Raw genomic sequence first — 22,073 nt, 5'->3', positions numbered from 1 at the left:
TTATCATTATCATCATCTATCCTTCAATCTTCATTAGTTATGACAATCCTCCCCTTGTTCCTGTCATGTTGTCGGTATATTATGGATGTTTATGACTTAGCTAACTTCCCTTTTCTCCCTTCCCTTCTCCGTGATTCAATTCAAGCTCCCTTGTCACCTGCGTAGAATCCGGATTGCTGAAGGTCTGGAGAGACGTCTCCTCTGAAAATGTGAGTCTCTGTGACGTTAGAAATGGGGATATGCAGAGAAAGAAGAGCCAAGTGGAGTAAAACAAGGCTTTGCTTTCTTTTTGGGAAAGTGGGTCTGAAGATAGTTTCTGACCTCTTGTCACTCCCAATATCTCCTACATGGCAGGTCGAGGTCCAGGTCGGCCCCGGCGTGTGCCGCATGCGCCAGAACCCGGAAATGCCTCACCAGGTGGCCACAGGTGGGAAGGAGAACTGCCTCAAGGTGTGGGACCTGTGCCAGCCGCAGGAGCCCATCTTCCGAGCCAAAAACGTGAGCGGACTGTCCGTGTTTATGCATCACCTTCTGGATTCTTAGATGCAGAAATGTTGCCTTGATGCGCACTTTCTCTGCATCGGTAACGTCTTGTTGTCTTCTGCCACAGGTACGGCACGATTGGCTCGATCTCAGAGTCCGAGTCTGGGAACGGGATATGCAGTTCCTTCCAGGATCACGGAAAATTGTGACCTGCACCGGTCACCACCAGGTAGAAACTGGGGGAGATATACAGCCAATGGATCGGGTTTAGGATCCTAGAGGTAGCAGATACCCTCAGGGCCATCCCATCCAACCCCATTCTACTAGGCAGGAAGACACAATCAAAGCCCTCCCGACAGATACTAATACTGATGACGATGATGATGATGATGATGATGATGATAATAATAATAATAATAATAATAATAATAAGAGTCCTAGAGTTGGGAGAGACCCCAAGGGCCACCCAGTCCAATAATAATAATAATAACAATAATAATAAGAGTCCTAGAGTTGGGAGAGACCCCAAGGGCCATCCAGTCCAATAATAATAATAATAATAATAATAATAATAATAATAATAATAATAATAATAGAGTCCTAGAGTTGGGAGAGACCCCAAGGGCCATTAATCTAATAATAATAATAATAATAATAATAATAATAATAATAATAATAATAGTCCTAGAGTTGTGAGAGACCCCAAGGGCCATCCAGTCCAATAATAATAATAATAATAATAATAATAATAATAATAATAATAATAATAATAATAATAATAGAGTCCTAGAGTTGGGAGAGACCCCAAGGGCCATCCAGTCTAATAATAATAATAATAATAGTCCTAGAGTTGGGAGAGACCCCAAGGGCCATCCAGTCCAATAACAACAACAACAACAACAGAGTCCTAGAGTTGGGAAAGACCTCAAAGGCCATCCAGGCCAATAATAATAATAATAATAATAATAATAATAATAACAATAATAATAAGAGTCCTAGAGTTGGGAGAGACCCCAAGGGCCATCCAGTCCAATAATAATAATAATAATAATAATAGAGTCCTAGAGTTGGGAGAGACCCCAAGGGCCATCCAGTCTAATAATAATAATAATAATAATAATAATAGTCCTAGAGTTGGGAGAGACCCCAAGGGCCATCCAGTCCAATAACAACAACAACAACAACAACAGAGTCCTAGAGTTGGGAAAGACCTCAAAGGCCATCCAGGCCAATAATAATAACAACTTTATTTTTGTATCCTGCCCCATCTCCTGCCGCAGCTCACATGGGGACCGAGCCCAAATACCGCATAAAATACAATATCAAATGCATTTTAAAACATGTAAACAAAAAAACAAGCATATTAAACAATAAAACATAAGCAACCAACCATTCCATATTTATCATTATTATCGATGATGATGATGACTGAACTCTAGAGTTGGGTCATCCTGTCCAACCCACTTCTACCATGAAGGAAGACACCCTCAAAGCCCTCCTGACAGATGGCCTTCCAGCCCTTGCTTAAATACCTCCAAGGAATGAGACTCCATCATCATTATCAAAGATTATTATTATTATTATTATTATTATTATTATTATTATTTTATGACACAGCAAACAAAAATCCCAAGTTGAACACTTCCCAAGGACTGTGATTTATTATTATTATTATTATTATTATTATTGTTAACACAACGACGTTGTATGGCACAGCAAACAAGATAGATATGCTGGATTTCGTTTCGCAAAACCACAAGTCGAACACTTCCCAAGTGTCTAGGACTGTGTGATGTATTTTCTGATGATGTGTGCAGATCCCAGTAGGGTGGCCTTTTGCAGTTGGCAGGTGGTGATTTTGTCAATGTCTATTGTTTCCAAATGCCGGCTGAGATCTTTTGGCACAGCACCCAGTGTGCCCATCACCACCGGGACCACCTGCACTGGTTTCTGCCAGAGTCTTTGAAGTTCAATCTTGAGGTCCTGAGAGCGGCTGAGTTTTTCCTGTTGTTTTTCGTCAATGCAACTATCACCTGGGATGGCGACATCAATGATCCAAACCTTGTTCTTTTCCACAACTGTGATGTCTGGTGTGTTGTGTTCCAGAACTTTGTCAGTCTGGATTCGGAAGTCCCACAGTATCTTTGCATGTTCATTTTCCAAGACTTTTGCAGGTTTGTGATCCCACCAGTTCTTTGCTGCTGGCAGGTGGTACTTGAGGCATAAGTTCCAATGAATCATTTGGGCCACATAGTTGTGCCTCTGTTTGTAGTCTGTCTGTGTGATTTTCTTACAGCAGCTGAGGATATGATCAATGGTTTCGTCGGTTTCCTTGCACAGTCTGCATTTTGGGTCATCAGCTGATTTTTCAATCTTGGCCTGAATGGCCTTTGTCCTGATGTCTTGCTCCTGGGCTGCAAGGATCAGGCCTTCTGTCTCCTTCTTCAGGGTCCCATTCGTGAGCCAGAGCCAGGTCTTCTCCTTATCAGCTTTTCCTTCAATTTTGTCAAGGAACTTTCCATGCAGTGTTTTGTTGTGCCAGCTGTCAGCTCTAGTGTAACTACCGGCAGGTCCAACCAAGCCAGAGAGGCCTCAGCTGAGGAGCACAACTAAGAGCACCTAACCCATTAGCATTATGGAGAATCAAACCCAAACGAAGTCTATACTGGCTCGGTCGTCGCCCAGGATAAAAAGGACCGCGGTGGATGCTGCTGATTCTGGACATCCATCGACAAGTGGGCTACGGAATCATCAAAACCCAAATGAACAGTCACAGAAGCGGCAAAAATATACAATGCCAGAAAACCGCACAATTATGAAATTATTATTATTATTATTATTATTATTATTATTATTATTATTATTATTTATAGAACCCTAGAGTTGGATCCAACTCTTGACCCTCCTCGTCTTTGTGTTTAGGTCCGGCTCTACGATCCCGGCTGCCCTCAGCGCCGGCCTGTGATGGAGATCACCTTTGGCGAGTATCCACTCACCGCACTCTCATTGACTCCTGATGCAAAGTGAGTCTCTTTCTGTTTGGGATTATGGGTGTATGTAATTTTATCAAGTTAAGCATTCTTATATTTTGAACCCATTTTCCTTTGCAGTTCTGTTGTGGTTGGCAGTTCACACGGGGATGTGGCAGTCTTTGACCTTCGGCAAGGTAAGGAAGATGGCCACACAGCCGGGAAAACTCACAGCAACCCAGTGATTCCGGCCATGAAAGCCTTTGACAGAAACGTACACAGTTTTGCATTACTGTGAGTTTTCCAGGCCATGTCCCAGAAGCATTCTCTCCTGACGTTTCGCCCATATGTATGTATGTTGAAAGGTCACCCTAGCCACGTACAGCTCTGAGGATGCCTGCTGTAGATGTGGGCGAAACATCAGGAGAGAATGCTTCTGGGACATGACCAGACAGCCTAGAAAACTGGAAAAAAGCCATGAAAGTCCGCTCTCGTTTTAAAATTATTTTTTACTATGCCATTTTTTTGAGTATTTTACTATTTTTACTATGCCATTGTATATAAATGTGTTTTTATTCTGTTTTAATTTTTACTTGTCGATGATGCTAAAGTTATTATTATTCGACAACACATTAATACATTTTATTTATTACCTGCCTCTCCTGGTGGCTTGAGGCGGAGTACAACACATTAAAAATACAAATGAACATAAAAGTACAATAAATTAAATTACTGTATATACTTGAGTATAAGCCTAGTTTTTCAGCCCTTTTTTTAAGACTGAAAAAGCCCGCCTCGGCTTATACTCGGGTGAGGGTCCTAGTTGGCTTATATTTGGGTCAGCTTATACTTGAGAATATATGGTATATTTATTATTTTTCTCCATTATTATTGGTATTATTACATTTATTATTTTTCTCTATTGTTGCTACTATTACATTTATTTTATTCTATTTTTATTATTATTATTAATACATTTATTTTTCACTCTGATCTTATTATTATTGCATTTATTATTTTTCTCTATTATTGTTGCTACTATTACATTTATTATTTTTCTCTATTATTGTTGTTACTATTACATTTATTTTACTCTATTTTTATTATTATTAATACATTTATTATTTCACTCTGATCTTATTATTACTGTATTACATTTGTTATTTTACTCTATTTATTACTACCTGTGTTATTTTCCTGTATTTATTATTATTATTACATTTGTTATTTTACTCTATTTATTACTACCTGTGTTATTTTCCTGTATTTATTATTATTATTACATTTGTTATTTTACTCTATTTATTACTACCTGTGTTATTTTCCTGTATTTATTATTATTATTACATTTGTTATTTTACTCTATTTATTACTACCTGTGTTATTTTCCTGTATTTATTATTATTATTACATTTGTTATTTTACTCTATTTATTACTACCTGTGTTATTTTCCTGTATTTATTATTATTATTACATTTGTTATTTTACTCTATTTATTACTACCTGTGTTATTTTCCTGTATTTATTATTATTATTACATTTATTTTTTTACTCTATTTATTACTACCTGTGTTATTTTCCTGTATTTATTATTATTATTACATTTATTATTTTACTCTATTTATTACTACCTGTGTTATTTTCCTGTATTTATTATTATTATTACATGTATTATTTAACTCTATTATTATTAAAAGGAGACATAAGCACATTGACATGAGAATAATGATTTGATCAGAGTTGGGCAGTCTTATCTTAAATTTGAGCTTGATGTAAATATTCAAAAACATTTAACCTACTGATGCTTCAATTAATGTAATTTTATTGGTTTTTATTTCTGAAATTTACCACCCTCGGCTTATACTGGGGTCAATGTTTTCCCAGGTTTTTTTTGTGGTAATATTAGATGCCTCGGCTTATATTCGGGTCGGCTTATACTCGAGTATATACGGTATATAAATATATACACATATATGAAAACTTATACCAAACACAGCTACAGAATTGGCATGGTAACAAATTAAAAATCCATGATTGAATGTTGACTAGGTAGGCCTGCCAGAAGAGATGAGTCTCCAGAACATGTTCTATGTATAGTCATTGTACTTAGAAACTATGTCTTCCTATGGCAGGACGGTTACTGAATTGCCTAAAGGGATTTGCTGGGAGCATCAGTGGCATCCAGTGCCACCCTGCGCTGCCTTTGGTGGCCTCTTGCGGGCTGGACCGCTTCCTTCGCGTGCACCACCTCCGCCACAAGCGCTTGGAGCATAAGGTGAATTTTTGTATTTGTATTATGGAAATTATTACGTCCCAGAAGCACTCTCTCCTGACGTTTCGCCCACATCTATGGCAGGCATCCTCAGAGGTTGTGAGGTCTGTTGGAAACTAGTCAAATTAGGTTTATATATCTGTGAAATGTCCAGGGTGGGAGAAAGAACTCTTGCCTGGGTTGCTGTGTGTTTTCCGGGCCATATGGTTATGTTCCAGAAGCATTCTCTCCTGACGTTTCGCCCACATCTATGGCAGGCATCCTCAGAGGTTGTGAGGCCTTACCTTACTGGCATGGGAGATTTGGTAAATTGGCAGTTGGTAAATTTATACACATAATAAAAGTGAAAATAATGTATGTAGGTGTGTGGCTGTCTGGCCATGTTCCAGAAGCATTCCCTCCTGACGTTTTGCCCACACCTATGGCAGGAATCCTCAGGAACTGCATGGAGAGTAATAATAATAATAATAATAATGGGTTGCTGGGAGTTTTCCACGCTGTCTGGCCATGTTCCAGAAGCATTCTCTCCTGACGTTTTGCCCACATCTATGGCAGGCATCCTTAGAAGTTGTGAGGTCTGTTGGGAACCAGGCAAGTGGGGTTTATATATCTGTGAAATGTCCAGGGTGGGAGAAAAAACTCTTGTCTGGGTTGCTGTGAGTTTTCCGGGTTGTATGGTTATGTTCCAGAAGCATTCTCTCCTGATGTTTCGCCCACACCTATGGCAGGAATCCTCAGGAACTGCATGGAGAGTAATAATAATAATAATAATAATAATAATAATAATAATAATAATAATAATAATGGGTTGCTGGGAGTTTTCCACGCTGTCTGGCCATGTTCCAGAAGCATTCTTTCCTGCCGTTTTGCCCACATCTATGGCAGGCATCCTCAGAGGTTGTGAGGTCTGTTGGAAACTAGTCAAATTAGGTTTATATATCTGTGAAATGTCCAGGGTGGGAGAAAGAACTCTTGCCTGGGTTGCTGTGTGTTTTCCGGGCCATATGGTTATGTTCCAGAAGCATTCTCTCCTGACGTTTCGCCCACATCTATGGCAGGCATCCTCAGAGGTTGTGAGGCCTTACCTTACTGGCATGGGAGATTTGGTAAATTGGCAGTTGGTAAATTTATACACATAATAAAAGTGAAAATAATGTATGTAGGTGTGTGGCTGTCTGGCCATGTTCCAGAAGCATTCCCTCCTGATGTTTCACCCACACCTATGGCAGGAATCCTCAGGAACTGCATGGAGAGTAATAATAATAATAATAATAATAATAATAATAATAATAATAATAATAATAATGGGTTGCTGGGAGTTTTCCACGCTGTCTGGCCATGTTCCAGAAGCATTCTTTCCAGCCGTTTTGCCCACATCTATGGCAGGCATCCTTAGAAGTTGTGAGGTCTGTTGGGAACCAGGCAAGTGGGGTTTATATATCTGTGAAATGTCCAGGGTGGGAGAAAGAACTCTTGTCTGGGTTGCTGTGAGTTTTCCGGGTTGTATGGTTATGTTCCAGAAGCATTCTCTCCTGATGTTTCGCCCACACCTATGGCAGGAATCCTCAGGAACTGCATGGAGAGTAATAATAATAATAATAATAATAATAATAATAATAATAATAATAATAATAATGGGTTGCTGGGAGTTTTCCACGCTGTCTGGCCATGTTCCAGAAGCATTCTTTCCTGCCGTTTTGCCCACATCTATGGCAGGCATCCTTAGAAGTTGTGAGGTCTGTTGGGAACCAGGCAAGTGGGGTTTATATATCTGTGAAATGTCCAGGGTGGGAGAAAGAACTCTTGTCTGGGTTGCTGTGAGTTTTCCGGGTTGTATGGTTATGTTCCAGAAGCATTCTCTCCTGACGTTTCGCCCACATCTATGGCAGGTATCCTCAGAGGTTGTGAGATCTGTTGGGAACTAGGCAAGTGGGGTTGATTTCCCTGTGGAATTATGTCCAGGGTGGGAGAAAGAACTCTTGTCTGTTGGAGGCAAGTGGGAATGTTGCAATTGTCCACCCTGATTTGCATTGAATGGCCTTGCAGCTTCCAAGCCTGGCTGCCTCAGAAGCTGTGTGATTTGTTGGAAACTAGGCAAGTGGAGTTTATAAATATATGTATATACACACACACACACATACAGTAGAGTCTCTCTTATCCAAGACTCGCTTATCCAATGTTCTGGATTATCCAACGCATTTTTGTAACCAATGTTTTCAATATATTGTGATATTTTGGTGCTAAATTCGTAAATACAGTCATTACAACATAACATTACTGCATATTGAACTACTTTGTCTGTCAAATTTGTTGTATAACATGATGTTTTGGTGCTTACTGTATATACTCGAGTATAAGCCTAGTATTTCAGCCCTTTTTTAAGACTGAAAAAGCCCCCCTCGGCTTATACTCAGGTGAGGGTCCTGGTTGGCTTATATTTGGGTCAGCTTATACTCGAGAATATATGGGACATTTATTATTATTTTTTCTATTATTATTGGTATTATTACATTTATTATTTTTCTCTATTATTGTTGCTACTATTAAATTTATTTTACTCTATTATTATTATTACATTTATTATTTCACTCCATTATTGTTGCTACTATTACATTTATTTTACTCTATTATTATTATTATTATTACATTTATTATTTCACTCTATTATTGTTGCTACTATTACATTTATTTTACTCTATTATTATTATTATTATTATTATTATATTACATTTATTATTTCACTCTGATCTTATTTTTATAATTATTGCATTTATTATTTTACTCTATTATTACATGTATTATTTTTCTGTATTTATTATTATTATTATTAAATGTATTATTTTACTCTATTATTATTAAAAGAATACATAAGCACATTTACACTGAAGAAGATGAGAATAATGATTTAATCAGAGTTAGACAGTCTTATCTTAAATTTGAGCTTTATATAAATATTCAAAAACATTTAATCTACTGACGCCTCAATTAATGTAATTTTATTGGTATCTATTTTTCTTTCTGAAATTTACCACTCTCGGCTTATACTGGAGTCAATGTTTTCCCAGGTTTTTTTTGGTGGTAAAATTAGGTGCCTCGGCTTATACTCGAGTATATACGGTAATTTGTAAAATCATAACCTAATTTGATGTTTTGGGCATTGCCCCATGTTAGCTGCCCCGAGTCCCTTCGGGGAGATGGTGGTGGGATAGAAAAAAAAAGTAATATTATTATTATTATTATTATTATTATTATTATTATTATTAACTCTTGTCTGTTGGAGGCAAGTGTACATGTTGCAATTCTCCAACTTGATAAGCATCGAATAGCCTTGAAGCTTCAAAGCCCGGCATTATTGACCCCAATTGGAAGCTGCTGTGATTTTACTGATTGTTATTTTAATGTAAATTTTATTTTTTGTGTAATAATGTGTTTGTATATTGTTGTGTATTGTATGTCTGTATCTTCATTGTAAACCGCCCTGAGCCCCTTCTGGGAGATAGGGTGGTATATAAATAAAGTTATATAATAATAATAATAATAATAATTATTATTATTATTATTATTATTATTTTATTATGACACAGCAAACAAGATAGATATGCTGGATTTCGTATCATAAAATCACAAGTCGAACACTTCCCAAGCGTTTAGGACTGTGTGATTTATTATTATTATTATGACACAGCAATCAAGATAGATAAGCTGGATTTCGTATCATAAAATCACAAGTCAAACACTTCCCAAGTATTCTAGGACTGTGTTATTATTATTATTATTGTTATTATATAACAATATATACTTATATTATTTATAGGTTTATCTGAAATCCCGACTCAGCTGCCTGCTGCTGAACAGCCGCGAGAAATGGGAGGTGAGTTGCAACGAGGTATATGTTAGCCACTCCAAGTCTGGGGTTGCTGTGAGTTTTCTGGGCTGTATGGCCATGTTCCAGAAGCATTCTCTCCTGACGTTTTGCCCACATCAGTGGCAGGCATCCTCACAGGTTGTGAGTTCTGTTGGAAACTAGGCAAGTGGGGTTTATATTAATGAACTTTGGGTTGCTGTGAGTTTTCTGAGCTATCTGGCTGTGTTCCAGAAGCATTCTCTCCTGACGTTTCGCCCACATCAATGGCAGGCATCCTCACAGGTTGTGAGTTCTGTTGGAAACTAGGCAAGTGGGGTTTATATTAATGAACTTTGAGTTGCTGTGAGTTTTCTGAGCTATCTGGCTGTGTTCCAGAAGCACTCTCTCCTGACGTTTCACCCACAGCAATGGCAGGCATCCTCACAGGTTGTGAGTTCTGTTGGAAACTAGGCAAGTGGGTTTATATTAATGAACTTTGGGTTGCTGTGAGTTTTCTGAGCTATTTGGCCGTGTTTCAGAAGCATTCTCTCCTGACGTTTCGCCCACATCAATGGCAGACATCCTCACAGGTTGTGAGTTCTGTTGGAAACTAGACGAGTGGGGTTTAAATTAATGAATGTTGGGTTGCTGTGAGTTTTCTGGGCTGTATGGCCATGTTCCAGAAGCATTCTCTCCTGACGTTTCGCCCACATCTATGGCAGGAATCCTCACAGAATGTGAGGTATGAAGGAAGGTTTATATTGCCTTCGGGAAGGTGAGGCAGGATATAAAAATAAAATTGTTATTATTATTATTTTTATTTTATTATGACACAGCAAACAAGATAGATATGCTGGATTTTGTATTACAAAATCACAAGTCAAACTCTTCCCAAGTGTCTAGGACTGTGTGATGTATTTTCGGATGATGATGCAGATCCCAGCAGGGTGGCCTTTTGCAGTTGGCAGATCGTGATTTTGTCAATGTCTGCTGTTTCCAAATGCCGGCTGAGATCTTTTGGCACGGTACCCAATGTGCCCATCACCACCGGGACCACCTGCACTGGTTTCTGCCAGAGTCTTTGAAGTTCAATCTTGAGGTCCTGAGAGCGGCTGAGTTTTTCCTGTTGTTTTTCGTCAATGCGACTGTCACCTGGGATGGCGACATCAATGATCAAAACCTTTTTCTTTTCCACAACTGTGATGTCTGGTGTGTTGTGTTCCAGAACTTTGTCAGTCTGGATTTGGAAGTCCCACAGTATCTTTACGTGCTCATTTTCCACGACCTTTGCTGGTTTGTGATCCCACCAGTTCTTTGCTGCTGGCAGGTGGTACTTGAGGCATAAGTTCCAATGAATCCTTTGGGCCATGTAGTTGTGCCTCTGTTTGTAGTCTGTCTGTGCGATTTTCTTACAGCAGCTGAGGATATGATCAATGGTTTCGTCAGCTTCCTTGCCCAGTCTGCATTTTGGGTCATCAGCTGATTTTTCGATCTTGGCCTGAATGGCCTTTGTCCTGATGTCTTGCTCCTGGGCTGCAAGGATCAGGCCTTCTGTCTCCTTCTTCAGGGTCCCATTCGTGAGCCAGAGCCAGGTCTTCTCCTTATCAGCTTTTCCTTCAATTTTGTCAAGGAACTTTCCATGCAATGTTTTGTTGTGCCAGCTGTCAGCTCTAGTTTGTAGTGCGGTTTTCTTGTACTGGTTTTTTGTCTGCTGTGCTTTGAGGAGTTTCTGATTTTTGACTTCAATCGAAGCAGGTTCTTTACATATTCTGCCAGGGCATGTTCTTCTTTTTTGACTGCTTCTTCTTCTTCTTCTTATTCTTATTATTATTATTATTATTATTATTATTATTATTATTATTATCATATCCCGTTCCTTAATAGGTTTGAGATGGCAAAAAAATCAACCTGTGTTGCCTTCCTTGTTTCCATTTACTCAGGACGAAGCCCTTGACCCTTCGGCTGAGTTGGAAGAAGAAGTCAAAGAGGAGGAGGACGAAACCGACGAAATCTGGAACGCCATGAAAGTCGTGGTCACCAAACGGAAAGCGGACTCAGGAGCCCCTTCCGAGAAGAAAGAGGGCGAAGCGCGGCAAAAAATCCAGGCCCCAAAGAAGAAGAAGAAGCAGCAGCAGCACATCTAAATAGCTGACAGATGGAGACGGATGCAAAGCTGCAGGGAGTTCGTAAGAATCTAGATTTGGGATTTGTAGATCTACAGGGGAAGATCTGTAGCTGGAAAGGATGGCAGGAAGGAAGGAAGGATACGATCGGTGTTGTGGGATCCGATGCTGTTCCATTACTCTTCGTTCTCTTCCATCTTTTCCATTGACTGCTGTGCAGTTGGTAAAGTTATACACATAATAAAAGTGAAAATAATGTATATAGGTATGTGGCTGTCTGGCCATGTTCCAGAAGCATTCTCTCCTGACGTTTTGCCCACATCTATGGCAGGCATCCTCAGAGGTTGTGAGGTCTGTTGGGAGCCAGGCAAGTGGGGTTTATATATCTGTGAAATGTCCAGGGTGGGAGAAAGAACTCTTGTCTGGGTTGCTGTGAGTTTTCCGGGCCGTATCGTTATGTTCCAGAAGCATTCTCTCCTGACGTTTTGCCCACATCTATGGCAGGCATCCTCAGAGGTTGTGAGGTCTGTTGGGAGCCAGGCAAGTGGGGTTTATATATCTGTGAAATGTCCAGGGTGGGAGAAAGAACTCTTGTCTGGGTTGCTGTGAGTTTTCCGGGCCGTATCGTTATGTTCCAGAAGCATTCTCTCCTGACGTTTTGCCCACATCTATGGCAGGCATCCTCAGAGGTTGTGAGGTCTGTTGGGAGCCAGGCAAGTGGGGTTTATATATCTGTGAAATGTCCAGGGTGGGAGAAAGAACTCTTGTCTGGGTTGCTGTGAGTTTTCCGGGCCGTATGGTTATGTTCCAGAAGCATTCTCTCCTGACGTTTTGCCCACATCTATGGCAGGCATCCTCAGAGGTTACCTTACTGGCATGGGAAATTTGGTAAATTGGCAGTTGGTAAATTTATACACATAATAAAAGTGAAAATAATGTATGTAGGTGTGTGGCTGTCTGGCCATGTTCCAGAAGCATTCTCTCCTGACGTTTGGCCCACATCTATGGCAGGCATCCTCAGGAACTGCATGGAGATAATAATAATAATAATAATACAGTAGAGTCTCACTTAACCAACATAAACTGGCTGGCAGAATGTTGGATAAGCGAGTATGTTGGATAATAAGGATTAAGGAAAAACCTATTAAACATCAAATTAGGTTATGATTTTACAAATTAAGCACCAAAACATCATGTTATACAAGAAATTTGACAGAAAAAGTAGTTCAATATGCAGCAATGCTATGTAGTAATTACTGCATTTACAAATTTAGCACCAAACTATCATGATGAATTGAAAACATCGACTACAAAAATGCATTGGATAATCCAGAATGTTGAATAAGCGAGTGTTGGATAAGTGAGACTCTACTGTAATAATAATAAGAATAATCACACAGTCCTAAACACTTGGGAAGTGTTCGACTTGTGATACGAAATATTATATTATTATTAGTATAATATTGTATATCTATGACAGGCATCCTCAGGAACTTCATGGAGATAATAAGAATAATCACACAGTCCTAAACACTTCGGAAGTGTTCGACTTGTGATTTTGTGATACGAAATATTATTATATAATATTATTATTAGTATAATATTGTATATCTATGGCAGGCATCCTCAGGAACTGCATGGAGATAATAATAATAATAATAATAATAATAATAATAATAATAATAATAATCACACAGTCTTAAACACTTAGGAAGTGTTCGACTTGTGATTTTGTGATACGAAATATTACTATATTATATTATTATTAGTATGATATTGTATATCTATGGCAGGCATCCTCAGGAACTGCATGGAGATAATAATAGTAATAATAATAATAATAATAATAATAATCATCATCATCATCACACAGTCCTAAACACTTGGGAAGTCGAGAAAGGTGGGCGGAGCCTCGAGCTCAAGGGCCTGACCGCGGGCGGGGCGGGGGGGGGGAGGGGGTGGCAGCACATCCGTACTGTGTGATTATTATTATTATTATTATTATTATTATTATTATTATTATTATCTCCATGCAGTTCCTGAGGATGCCTGCCATAGATATCCAATATTATACTAATAATAATATTATATAATAATATTTCGTATCACAAAATCACAAGTCGAAGACTTCCCAAGTGTTTAGGACTGTGTGACTATTATTATTATTATTATTATTATTATTATTATTATTATTATCTCCATGCAGTTCCTGAGGATGCTTGCCATAGATATCCAATATTATACTAATAATAATATAATATAATAATATTTTGCATCACAATATCACAAGTCCAACACTTCCCTAGTGTTTAGGACTGTGTGATTATTTATTTATTTATTTATTTATTATTATTATTATTATTATCTCCATGTAGTTCCTGAGGATAATATATTATTAGCATAATATTGTATATCTATGGCAGGCATCCTCAGGAACTGCATGGAGATAATAATAATAATCACACAGTCCTAAACACTTGGGAAGTGTTCGACTTGTGATTTTGTGATGCAAAATATTATATTATTAGTAGTATATTATTGTATATCTATGGCAGGCATCCTCAGGAACTGCATGGAGATTATTATTATTATTATTATTGACACAACGACGTTGTATGACACAGTAAACAAGATAGATATGCTGGATTTTGTTTCACAAAATCACAAGTCGAACACTTCCCAAGTGTTTAGGACTGTGTGATGTATTTTTGGATGATGCGTGCAGATCCCAGTAAGGTGGCCTTTTGCAGTTGGCAGATCGTAATTTTGTCAATGTCTATTGTTTCCAAATGCCGGCTGAGATCTTTTGGCATGGCACCCAGTGTGCCCATCACCACTGGGACCACCTGCACTGGTTTCTGCCAGAGTCTTTGAAGTTCAATCTTGAGGTCCTGAGAGCGGCTGAGTTTTTCCTGTTGTTTTTCGTCAATGCGACTGTCACCTGGGATGGCGACATCAATGATCCAAACCTTGTTCTTTTCCACAACTGTGATGTCTGGTGTGTTGTGTTCCAGAACTTTGTCAGTCTGGATTCGGAAGTCCCACAGTATTATTATTAATATTATTATTATTATTATTATTATTGTCACACAGTCCTAAACACTTGGGAAGTGTTTGACATGTGATTTTGTGATGCGAAATATTATATAATATTAGTATAATATTGTATATCTATGGCAGGCATCCTCAGGAACTGCATGGAGATAATAATAATAATAATCACACAGTCCTAAACACTTGGGAAGTGTTCGACTTGTGATTTTGTGATGCAAAATATTATATTTTTAGTAGTATATTATTGTATATCTATGGCAGGCATCCTCAGGAACTGCATGGAGATAATAATAATAATAATCACACAGTCCTAGACACTTGGGAAGTGTTCGACTTGTGATTTTGTGATGCGAAATATTATATAATATTAGTATAATATTGTATATCTATGGCAGGCATCCTCAGGAACTGCATGGAGATAATAATAATAATAATCACACAGTCCTAAACACTTGGGAAGTGTTTGACTTGTGATTTTGTGATGCGAAATATTATATAATATTAGTATAATATTGTATATCTATGGCAGGCATCCTCAGGAACTGCATGGAGATAATAATAATAATAATCACACAGTCCTAAACACTTGGGAAGTGTTTGACTTGTGATTTTGTGATGCGAAATATTATATAATATTAGTATAATATTGTATATCTATGGCAGGCATCCTCAGGAACTGCATGGAGATAAAAATAATAATAATCACACAGTCCTAGACACTTGGGAAGTGTTTGACTTGTGATTTTGTGATGCGAAATATTATATAATCTATATATATATATAAAAGAGTGATGGCATCATGGCGACCCACAAAACAACAAAACTACAGGTCCCCCAACCTCGAAATTTGACAACACAACCCATCATCCACGCCTCTAGGTTGATACAACAAAAAGAAAAGAAAAATAAAGTCCTAATTAGAGAGAGAGGAATAATTGCTTTTATCCAATTGCTGCCAGTTAGAAGGCTAAGCGCCTCCAACTTGGTCTCCTAGCAACCCAATAAAAAATAATAAAAAACACTAAAAATTAATACAATAAAATACTATAATAACAGAAAATAACTAAAAATAATACAAGAAAATAATAAAATATAATAAATAAAAATATAACTTACAATAAAATTAATTAAAAAATTGCAAATAACGTCAAATAAAAATTACACAACAATTTTTAACCAATACCACCACCACTTTGCCACAGCAATGCGTGGCCGGGCACAGCTAGTATTAGTATAATATTGTATATCTATGGCAGGCATCCTCAGGAACTGCATGGAGATAATAATAATAATAATCACACAGTCCTAGACACTTGGGAAGTGTTCGACTTGTGATTTTGTGATGCAAAATATTATATTATATTATTAGTAGTATATTATTGTATATCTATGGCAGGCATCCTCAGGAACTGCATGGAGATAATTATTATTATTATTATTATTATTATTATTATTATTATTATTGTCACACAGACCTAAACACTTGGGAAGTGTTTGACTTGTGATTTTGTGATGCGAAATATTATATAATATTAGTATAATATTGTATATCTATGGCAGGCATCCTCAGGAACTGCATGGAGATAATAATAATAATAATCACACAGTCCTAGACACTTGGGAAGTGTTCGACTTGTGATTTTGTGATGCAAAATATTATATTATATTATTAGTAGTATATTATTGTTTATCTATGGCAGGCATCCTCAGGAACTGCATGGAGATAATAATAATAATAATAATTACTATTATTATTATTGTCACACAGTCCTAAACACTTGGGAAGTGTTCGACTTGTGATTTTGTGATGCGAAATATTATATAATATTAGTATAATATTGTATATCTATGGCAGGCATCCTCAGGAACTGCATGGAGATAATAATAATAATAATCACACAGTCCTAGACACTTGGGAAGTGTTTGACTTGTGATTTTGTGATGCGAAATATTATATAATATTAGTATAATACTAGCTGTGCCCGGCCACGCGTTGCTGTGGTGAAGTATGGTGGTATGGGAAATAAAGTATTGAGGAATTGGTGGTAGTTAAGGTCAAGGGTAAAGGTGCCGGCCTGTTTATGTCGGATAAATGTGACTCTACTGTATATTTATAATCTTATATTATCTGCTTAGAACTGGATTATCTGAGGCCCCTTCTTCACAGCTGGATAAAATGCTCACTGAAGTGGATTATATGGCAGTGTGGAGTCAAGATAATCCAGTTCAAAGCAGATCATATAAGATTCTAAATGGGTTATATAGCTGAGTCTACACTGCTGTATAATCCAGTGCAAATTCGATAATCTGTGGAAGAGGCCTAAGTGAAACCTAACTCTGCCTATCCTCTGGGCTAGGTCGGTTGCTAGGAGACCAAGTGGGCGGAGCTTAGCTTTCTACCTGGCAGCAATTGGATAAAAACAGTTATTCCTCTCCCTCTAATTAGGACTTTATTTTTCTTTTATTTTTGTTGTATCAACCTAGAGCCGTGGATGATGGGTTGTGATGTCAAATTTTGAGGTTGGGGGGCCTGTAGTTTTGTTGTTTTGTCCGCTGCCGTGATGCCATCACTCTTTTATATCTATAGATTGTATATCTATGGCAGGCATCCTCAGGAACTGCATGGAGATAATAATAATAATAATAATCACACAGTCCTAGACACTTGGGAAGTGTTCGACTTGTGATTTTGTGATACGAAATCCTGCATCTAGCTCTCGTTTGCTGTATTCTACAGAAGGGGGTGGGACTGGATGGCCTTGTGGGCTCCCTTCCAAGGCAAGGGCTGCCTGTTCTCACCGCTTGCTGTGAAGGGGGCGTGGCCGGCGGTGGCTCCTCCCCTTGGCGGGCGGGCCTGCCTGCCGCTTCCTCGGCTTCCCTGCCCTGCCCTGGAGGCGTGACCTCACAAAGCCGGCAGGGGGCGCGGTGGGGCGAGCGGCGGGGTGGGCGGGGCCCCTCCCTCCAGGCCTCCGCGGCGGCGGGCGATGGGCTGCGTGGAATCCAGCGAAGCGCTCCACCCGGAAGACCTCGCCGAAGCCCCGCCCCAGGCCACGCCCACCCCGCCCCCGCCCGTCGAGAAAGGTGGGCGGAGCCTCGAGCTCAAGGGCCTGACCGCGGGCGGGGCAGGGGTGGAGGAGGTGGCAGCACGTCCGCACTGTACAATTAACGCAGTTTGGAACCTCCCAATTCGCAAGGAGATAATCACAACAATAATATATTTATTATCATATATTATATGTGATCATAATTATATAATAATAAAATATAACATATCTTATAATTATATATAACATAACATATTTTATTATTAAATATATATAATATAAATACAGTACAGTCTCACTTATCCAATCCTCGCTTATCCAAACTTCTGGATTTGATGATTAAACAAATGGATCAAAGACTGTAACTACTTTAAGTATCTGTGTAAGAGATGGAAGTGATAAGTTTTATTTTTTATTTTTTTTATTTTGTGTTGTCGAAGGCTTTCATGGCCGGGATCACAGGGTTGTTGTATGTCTTTCGGGCTGTGTGGCCATGTTCCAGAAGCATTCTCTCCTGACGTTTCGCCCACCCTCAGGCATCTGAGGATGCCTGCCATAGATGTGGGCGAAACGTCAGGAGAGAATGCTTCTGGAACATGGCCACACAGCCCGAAAGACATACAACAACCCTTATTTTATTTTATTTTTATTTTTCTTCTTTTTCTTCTTTTTCTCCCTTTCTCCTTTCTATCGATTCACTGCACTTATACTTTTAATGACCTTGTTTGTTCTCACGGTCTCACTGTAAATACTATCTGGAAACTCAATAAAATTATTACAAACTTCTGGATTATCCAAGGCATTTTTGTAGTCAATGTTTTCAATACATCGTGATTTTTTGGTGCTAAATTCGTAAATACAGTAATTACTACATAACACTACTGTGTATTAAACTGCTTTTTCTGTCAAATTTGTTGTATAACATGATGTTTTTGTGCTTAATTTGTAAAATCTAATTTGATGTTTAATAGGCTTTTCCTTAATCCTGCTTTATTATCCAAGAGATTCGCTGATCCAAGCTTCTGCCAGTCTGTTAAGCTTGGATAAGTGAGAATCTAATAATAATAATATTTTATTATTTAAAATATATAATATAAATATATAATTACATATATATATATATATATATATATATATATATACTGTATATGATAAATAAGTCTATATTTTATTATAATTATAAAATATATAATATAAATACAGTAGAGTCTCACTTATCCAACACTTGCTTATCCAAGGTTCTGGGTTATCCAAGGCATTTTTGTAGTCAATGTTTTCAATACAATGTTTTCACGATATTTTGGTGCTAAATTCGTAAATACAGTAAATTCCTTAATCCCTCCTTATTATCCAAGATATTCGCCTATCCAAGGTTCTGCTGGCCCGTTTAGCTTGGATAAGTGAGACCCTACTGTATATGGCAATACAGTAGAGTCTCACTTATCCAAGGTAAACGGGCCAGCAGAACATTGGATAAGCAAATATGTTGGATAATAAGGAGGAATTAAGGAAAAGCCTATTAAACATTAAATTAGGTTTTGATTTTACAAATTAAGCACCAAAACTTCATGTTATACAACAAACTGGACAGAAAAAGTAGTTCACGAATTTAGCATCAAAATATCATGATATATTGAAAACATTGACTGCAAAAATGGCTTGGATAATCCAGAAACTTGGATAAGCGAGGCTTGGATAAGTGAGACTCTACTGTAATAACATAATATAATAATATTAATTACTGTATATACTCGAGTATAAGCCTAGTTTTCAGCCCTTTTTTAGGACTAAAAAAGCCCCCCTTGGTTTATACTCGGGTGAGGGTCCTGGTTGGGTCAGCTTATACTCGAGAATATATGGTACATTTATTATTTTACTCTACTATTATTGGTATTATTACATTTATTATTTTCCTCTATTATTATAACATTTATTATTCTACTCTATTATTACAGGTATTACAGTAGAGTCTCACTTATCCAACGTAAACGGGCCGGCAGAACGTTGGATAAGTGAATATGTTGGATAATAAGGAGAGATTAAGGAGAAGCCTATTAAACATCAAATTAGGTTATGATTTTACAAATTAAGCACCAAAACATCATGTTATACAACAAATCTGATAAAAAAGTAATTCAATACGCAGTAAGGTTATGTTGTAATTACTGTATTTACGAATTTAGCACCAAAATATCATGATACAGTAGAGTCTCACTTATCCAACACTCGCTTATCCAACATTCTGGATTCTGGATTATCCAACGCATTTTTGTAGTCAATGTTTTCAACACATCGTGATATTTTGGTGCTAAATTCGTAAATACAGTAATTACTATTTAGCATTACTGTGTATTGAACTACCTTTTCTGTCAAATTTGTTGTCTAACATGATGTTTTGCTGCTTCATTTGTAAAATCATAACCTAATTTGATGTTTAATAGGCTTTTCCTTAATGTCTCCTTATTATCCAACATATTCGCTTATCCAACATTCTGCCGGCCCGTTTATGTTGGATAAGTGAGACTCTACTGTATATTGAAAACATTGACTACAAAAATGTGTTGGATAATCCAGAACGTTGGATAAGTGAGAATCTTCTGTATTTTCCTGTATTTATTATTATTATTATTATTATTACATGTATTATTTTACTCTATTATTATTAAGAGGATACATAAGCACATTTACATTGAAGAAGATGAGAATAATGATTGGATCAGAGTTGGACAGTCCTATCTTAAATTAGAGCTTGATGTAAAGAACATTTAACCTACTGATGCCTCAATTAATGTAATTATCCAGAGGCTTGGATAAGCGAGGCTTGGATAAGTGAGACTCTACTGTACATAATAATAATATTGTAATTGTAATTATTTATTATCACCCCAAAAAAGAAATCTTTTTGCAGAACGGCTGCCAAGCCGCGTAAGGCTTCTAGAGTAAGGCCCTATTAAAAAGAGCCGCTGCAGAGAGGCCCGTACAGTAAGTACCTATTAAAAATGGTTTCTTTCCCAGCGCCATAATCATATTTTTTTGCTTCCAGGGAGAAAAAAGAAAAAGTATAGCATCAAGAGCAAGCATTCAGGTGGGAAAAAGGAATCACTGGCGTCGGAGAGCCTCAAGCAGCCGTCAGACAACACCAAAATCACGGTGATTTGGAGGCGCTACTCGGCTTTCGGCCGGCGGGAATCCATGAAGAGCACCAAGAGCGAACTGGAAGAGGAGGAAGCCGGCCCGAGCCAGAGACTCACGAGAGAAGACCCCCAAGCGGAGCCCCCCAGCCCTTGAGCCATGGGAAAGCCGGACAGGGAAGCACAGAGGGGGCTCCGGCAAGCGGGCCCCACAATATGGACAGTCTTTCAGATAAGGGGAATAAACTTTTAACTATCACGCCTGCTCTCCGTGATCTGGAATAGTAAAAGCCTGGATTTGCAAGAGGGGTGGGTTTTTGTTCCCGCTCCCCTGACAATTCCAGGTCGCTGGGTTGCTGTGAGTCTCTCGGGCTGTCTGGCCATGTTCCAGAAGCACTCTCTCCTGACGTTTCGCCCACATCTATGGCAGGCATCCTCCGAGGTTGTGAGGCCTTACCTTACTGGCATGGGAAATAACAATAATGAGAGTCATACTACTTATTGATAATACACATGGTGATGGGGTCTCTGGAGATTTTTAATCTGGATGGCCATCTGTCTGGGGGGATTTGATGGTGTCTTGTTGCCTAGAAAAAGGGGGCTGGACTGGATGCCCGTTGCAGTTGTTTCAAACTCTAGGATTCAATAATAATACAGTAGAGTCTCACTTATCCAACATAAACGGGCCGGCAGAACATTGGATAAGCGAATATGTTGGATAATAAGGAGGCATTAAGGAAAAGCCTATTAAACATCAAATTAGGTTATGATTTTACAAATTAAGCACCAAAACATCATGTTATACAACAAATTTGACAAAAAGTAGTTCTATACGCAGTAATGCTATGTAGTAATTACTGTTTTTATGAATTTAGCACCAAAATATCACGATATATTGAAAACATTGAATCCAAAAATGCGTTGGATAATCCAGAATGTTGGATAAGTGAGTGTTGGATAAGCGAGACTCTACTGTACTTATCGATAACACACATGGTGATGGGGTCTCTGGAGATTTTTAATCTGGATGGCCATCTGTCTGGAGGGATTTGATGGTGTCTTATTGCCTAGAAAAAGGGGGCTGAACTGGATGCCCGTTGCAGTCGTTTCAGGCTCTAGGATTCAATAATAATACAGTAGAGTCTCACTTGT

The 22,073-nt window shown here is 38.2% G+C and overlaps 1 protein-coding gene across 2 annotated transcripts in view; it reads left to right on the top strand.

Moving 5' to 3' along the window:
- Nucleotides 1-21,180, top strand: part of wdr74 (WD repeat domain 74) — a 25,428-nt gene extending 4,248 nt beyond the window's left edge. For both annotated transcript variants that reach the window (XM_062965477.1, XM_062965478.1), the window contains exons 4-12: nucleotides 146-209; nucleotides 355-498; nucleotides 611-712; nucleotides 3,406-3,506; nucleotides 3,594-3,649; nucleotides 5,586-5,728; nucleotides 9,540-9,596; nucleotides 11,510-11,755; nucleotides 20,834-21,180. In XM_062965477.1, coding sequence (XP_062821547.1) covers nucleotides 146-209; nucleotides 355-498; nucleotides 611-712; nucleotides 3,406-3,506; nucleotides 3,594-3,649; nucleotides 5,586-5,728; nucleotides 9,540-9,596; nucleotides 11,510-11,713 — 871 coding nt within the window. In that variant the 3' untranslated portion in view covers nucleotides 11,714-11,755; nucleotides 20,834-21,180. The remainder of the gene's footprint in view (nucleotides 1-145; nucleotides 210-354; nucleotides 499-610; nucleotides 713-3,405; nucleotides 3,507-3,593; nucleotides 3,650-5,585; nucleotides 5,729-9,539; nucleotides 9,597-11,509; nucleotides 11,756-20,833) is intronic.
- The last annotated feature ends 893 nt before the right edge of the window (nucleotides 21,181-22,073 follow it).

The sequence above is a fragment of the Anolis carolinensis genome, unplaced genomic scaffold (assembly GCF_035594765.1).
Source record: "Anolis carolinensis isolate JA03-04 unplaced genomic scaffold, rAnoCar3.1.pri scaffold_14, whole genome shotgun sequence".
Lineage (NCBI taxonomy): Eukaryota > Metazoa > Chordata > Lepidosauria > Squamata > Dactyloidae > Anolis > Anolis carolinensis.
Note: the sequence above shows the minus strand (reverse complement) of the source record. Positions and strands in the feature narration are given on the sequence as shown.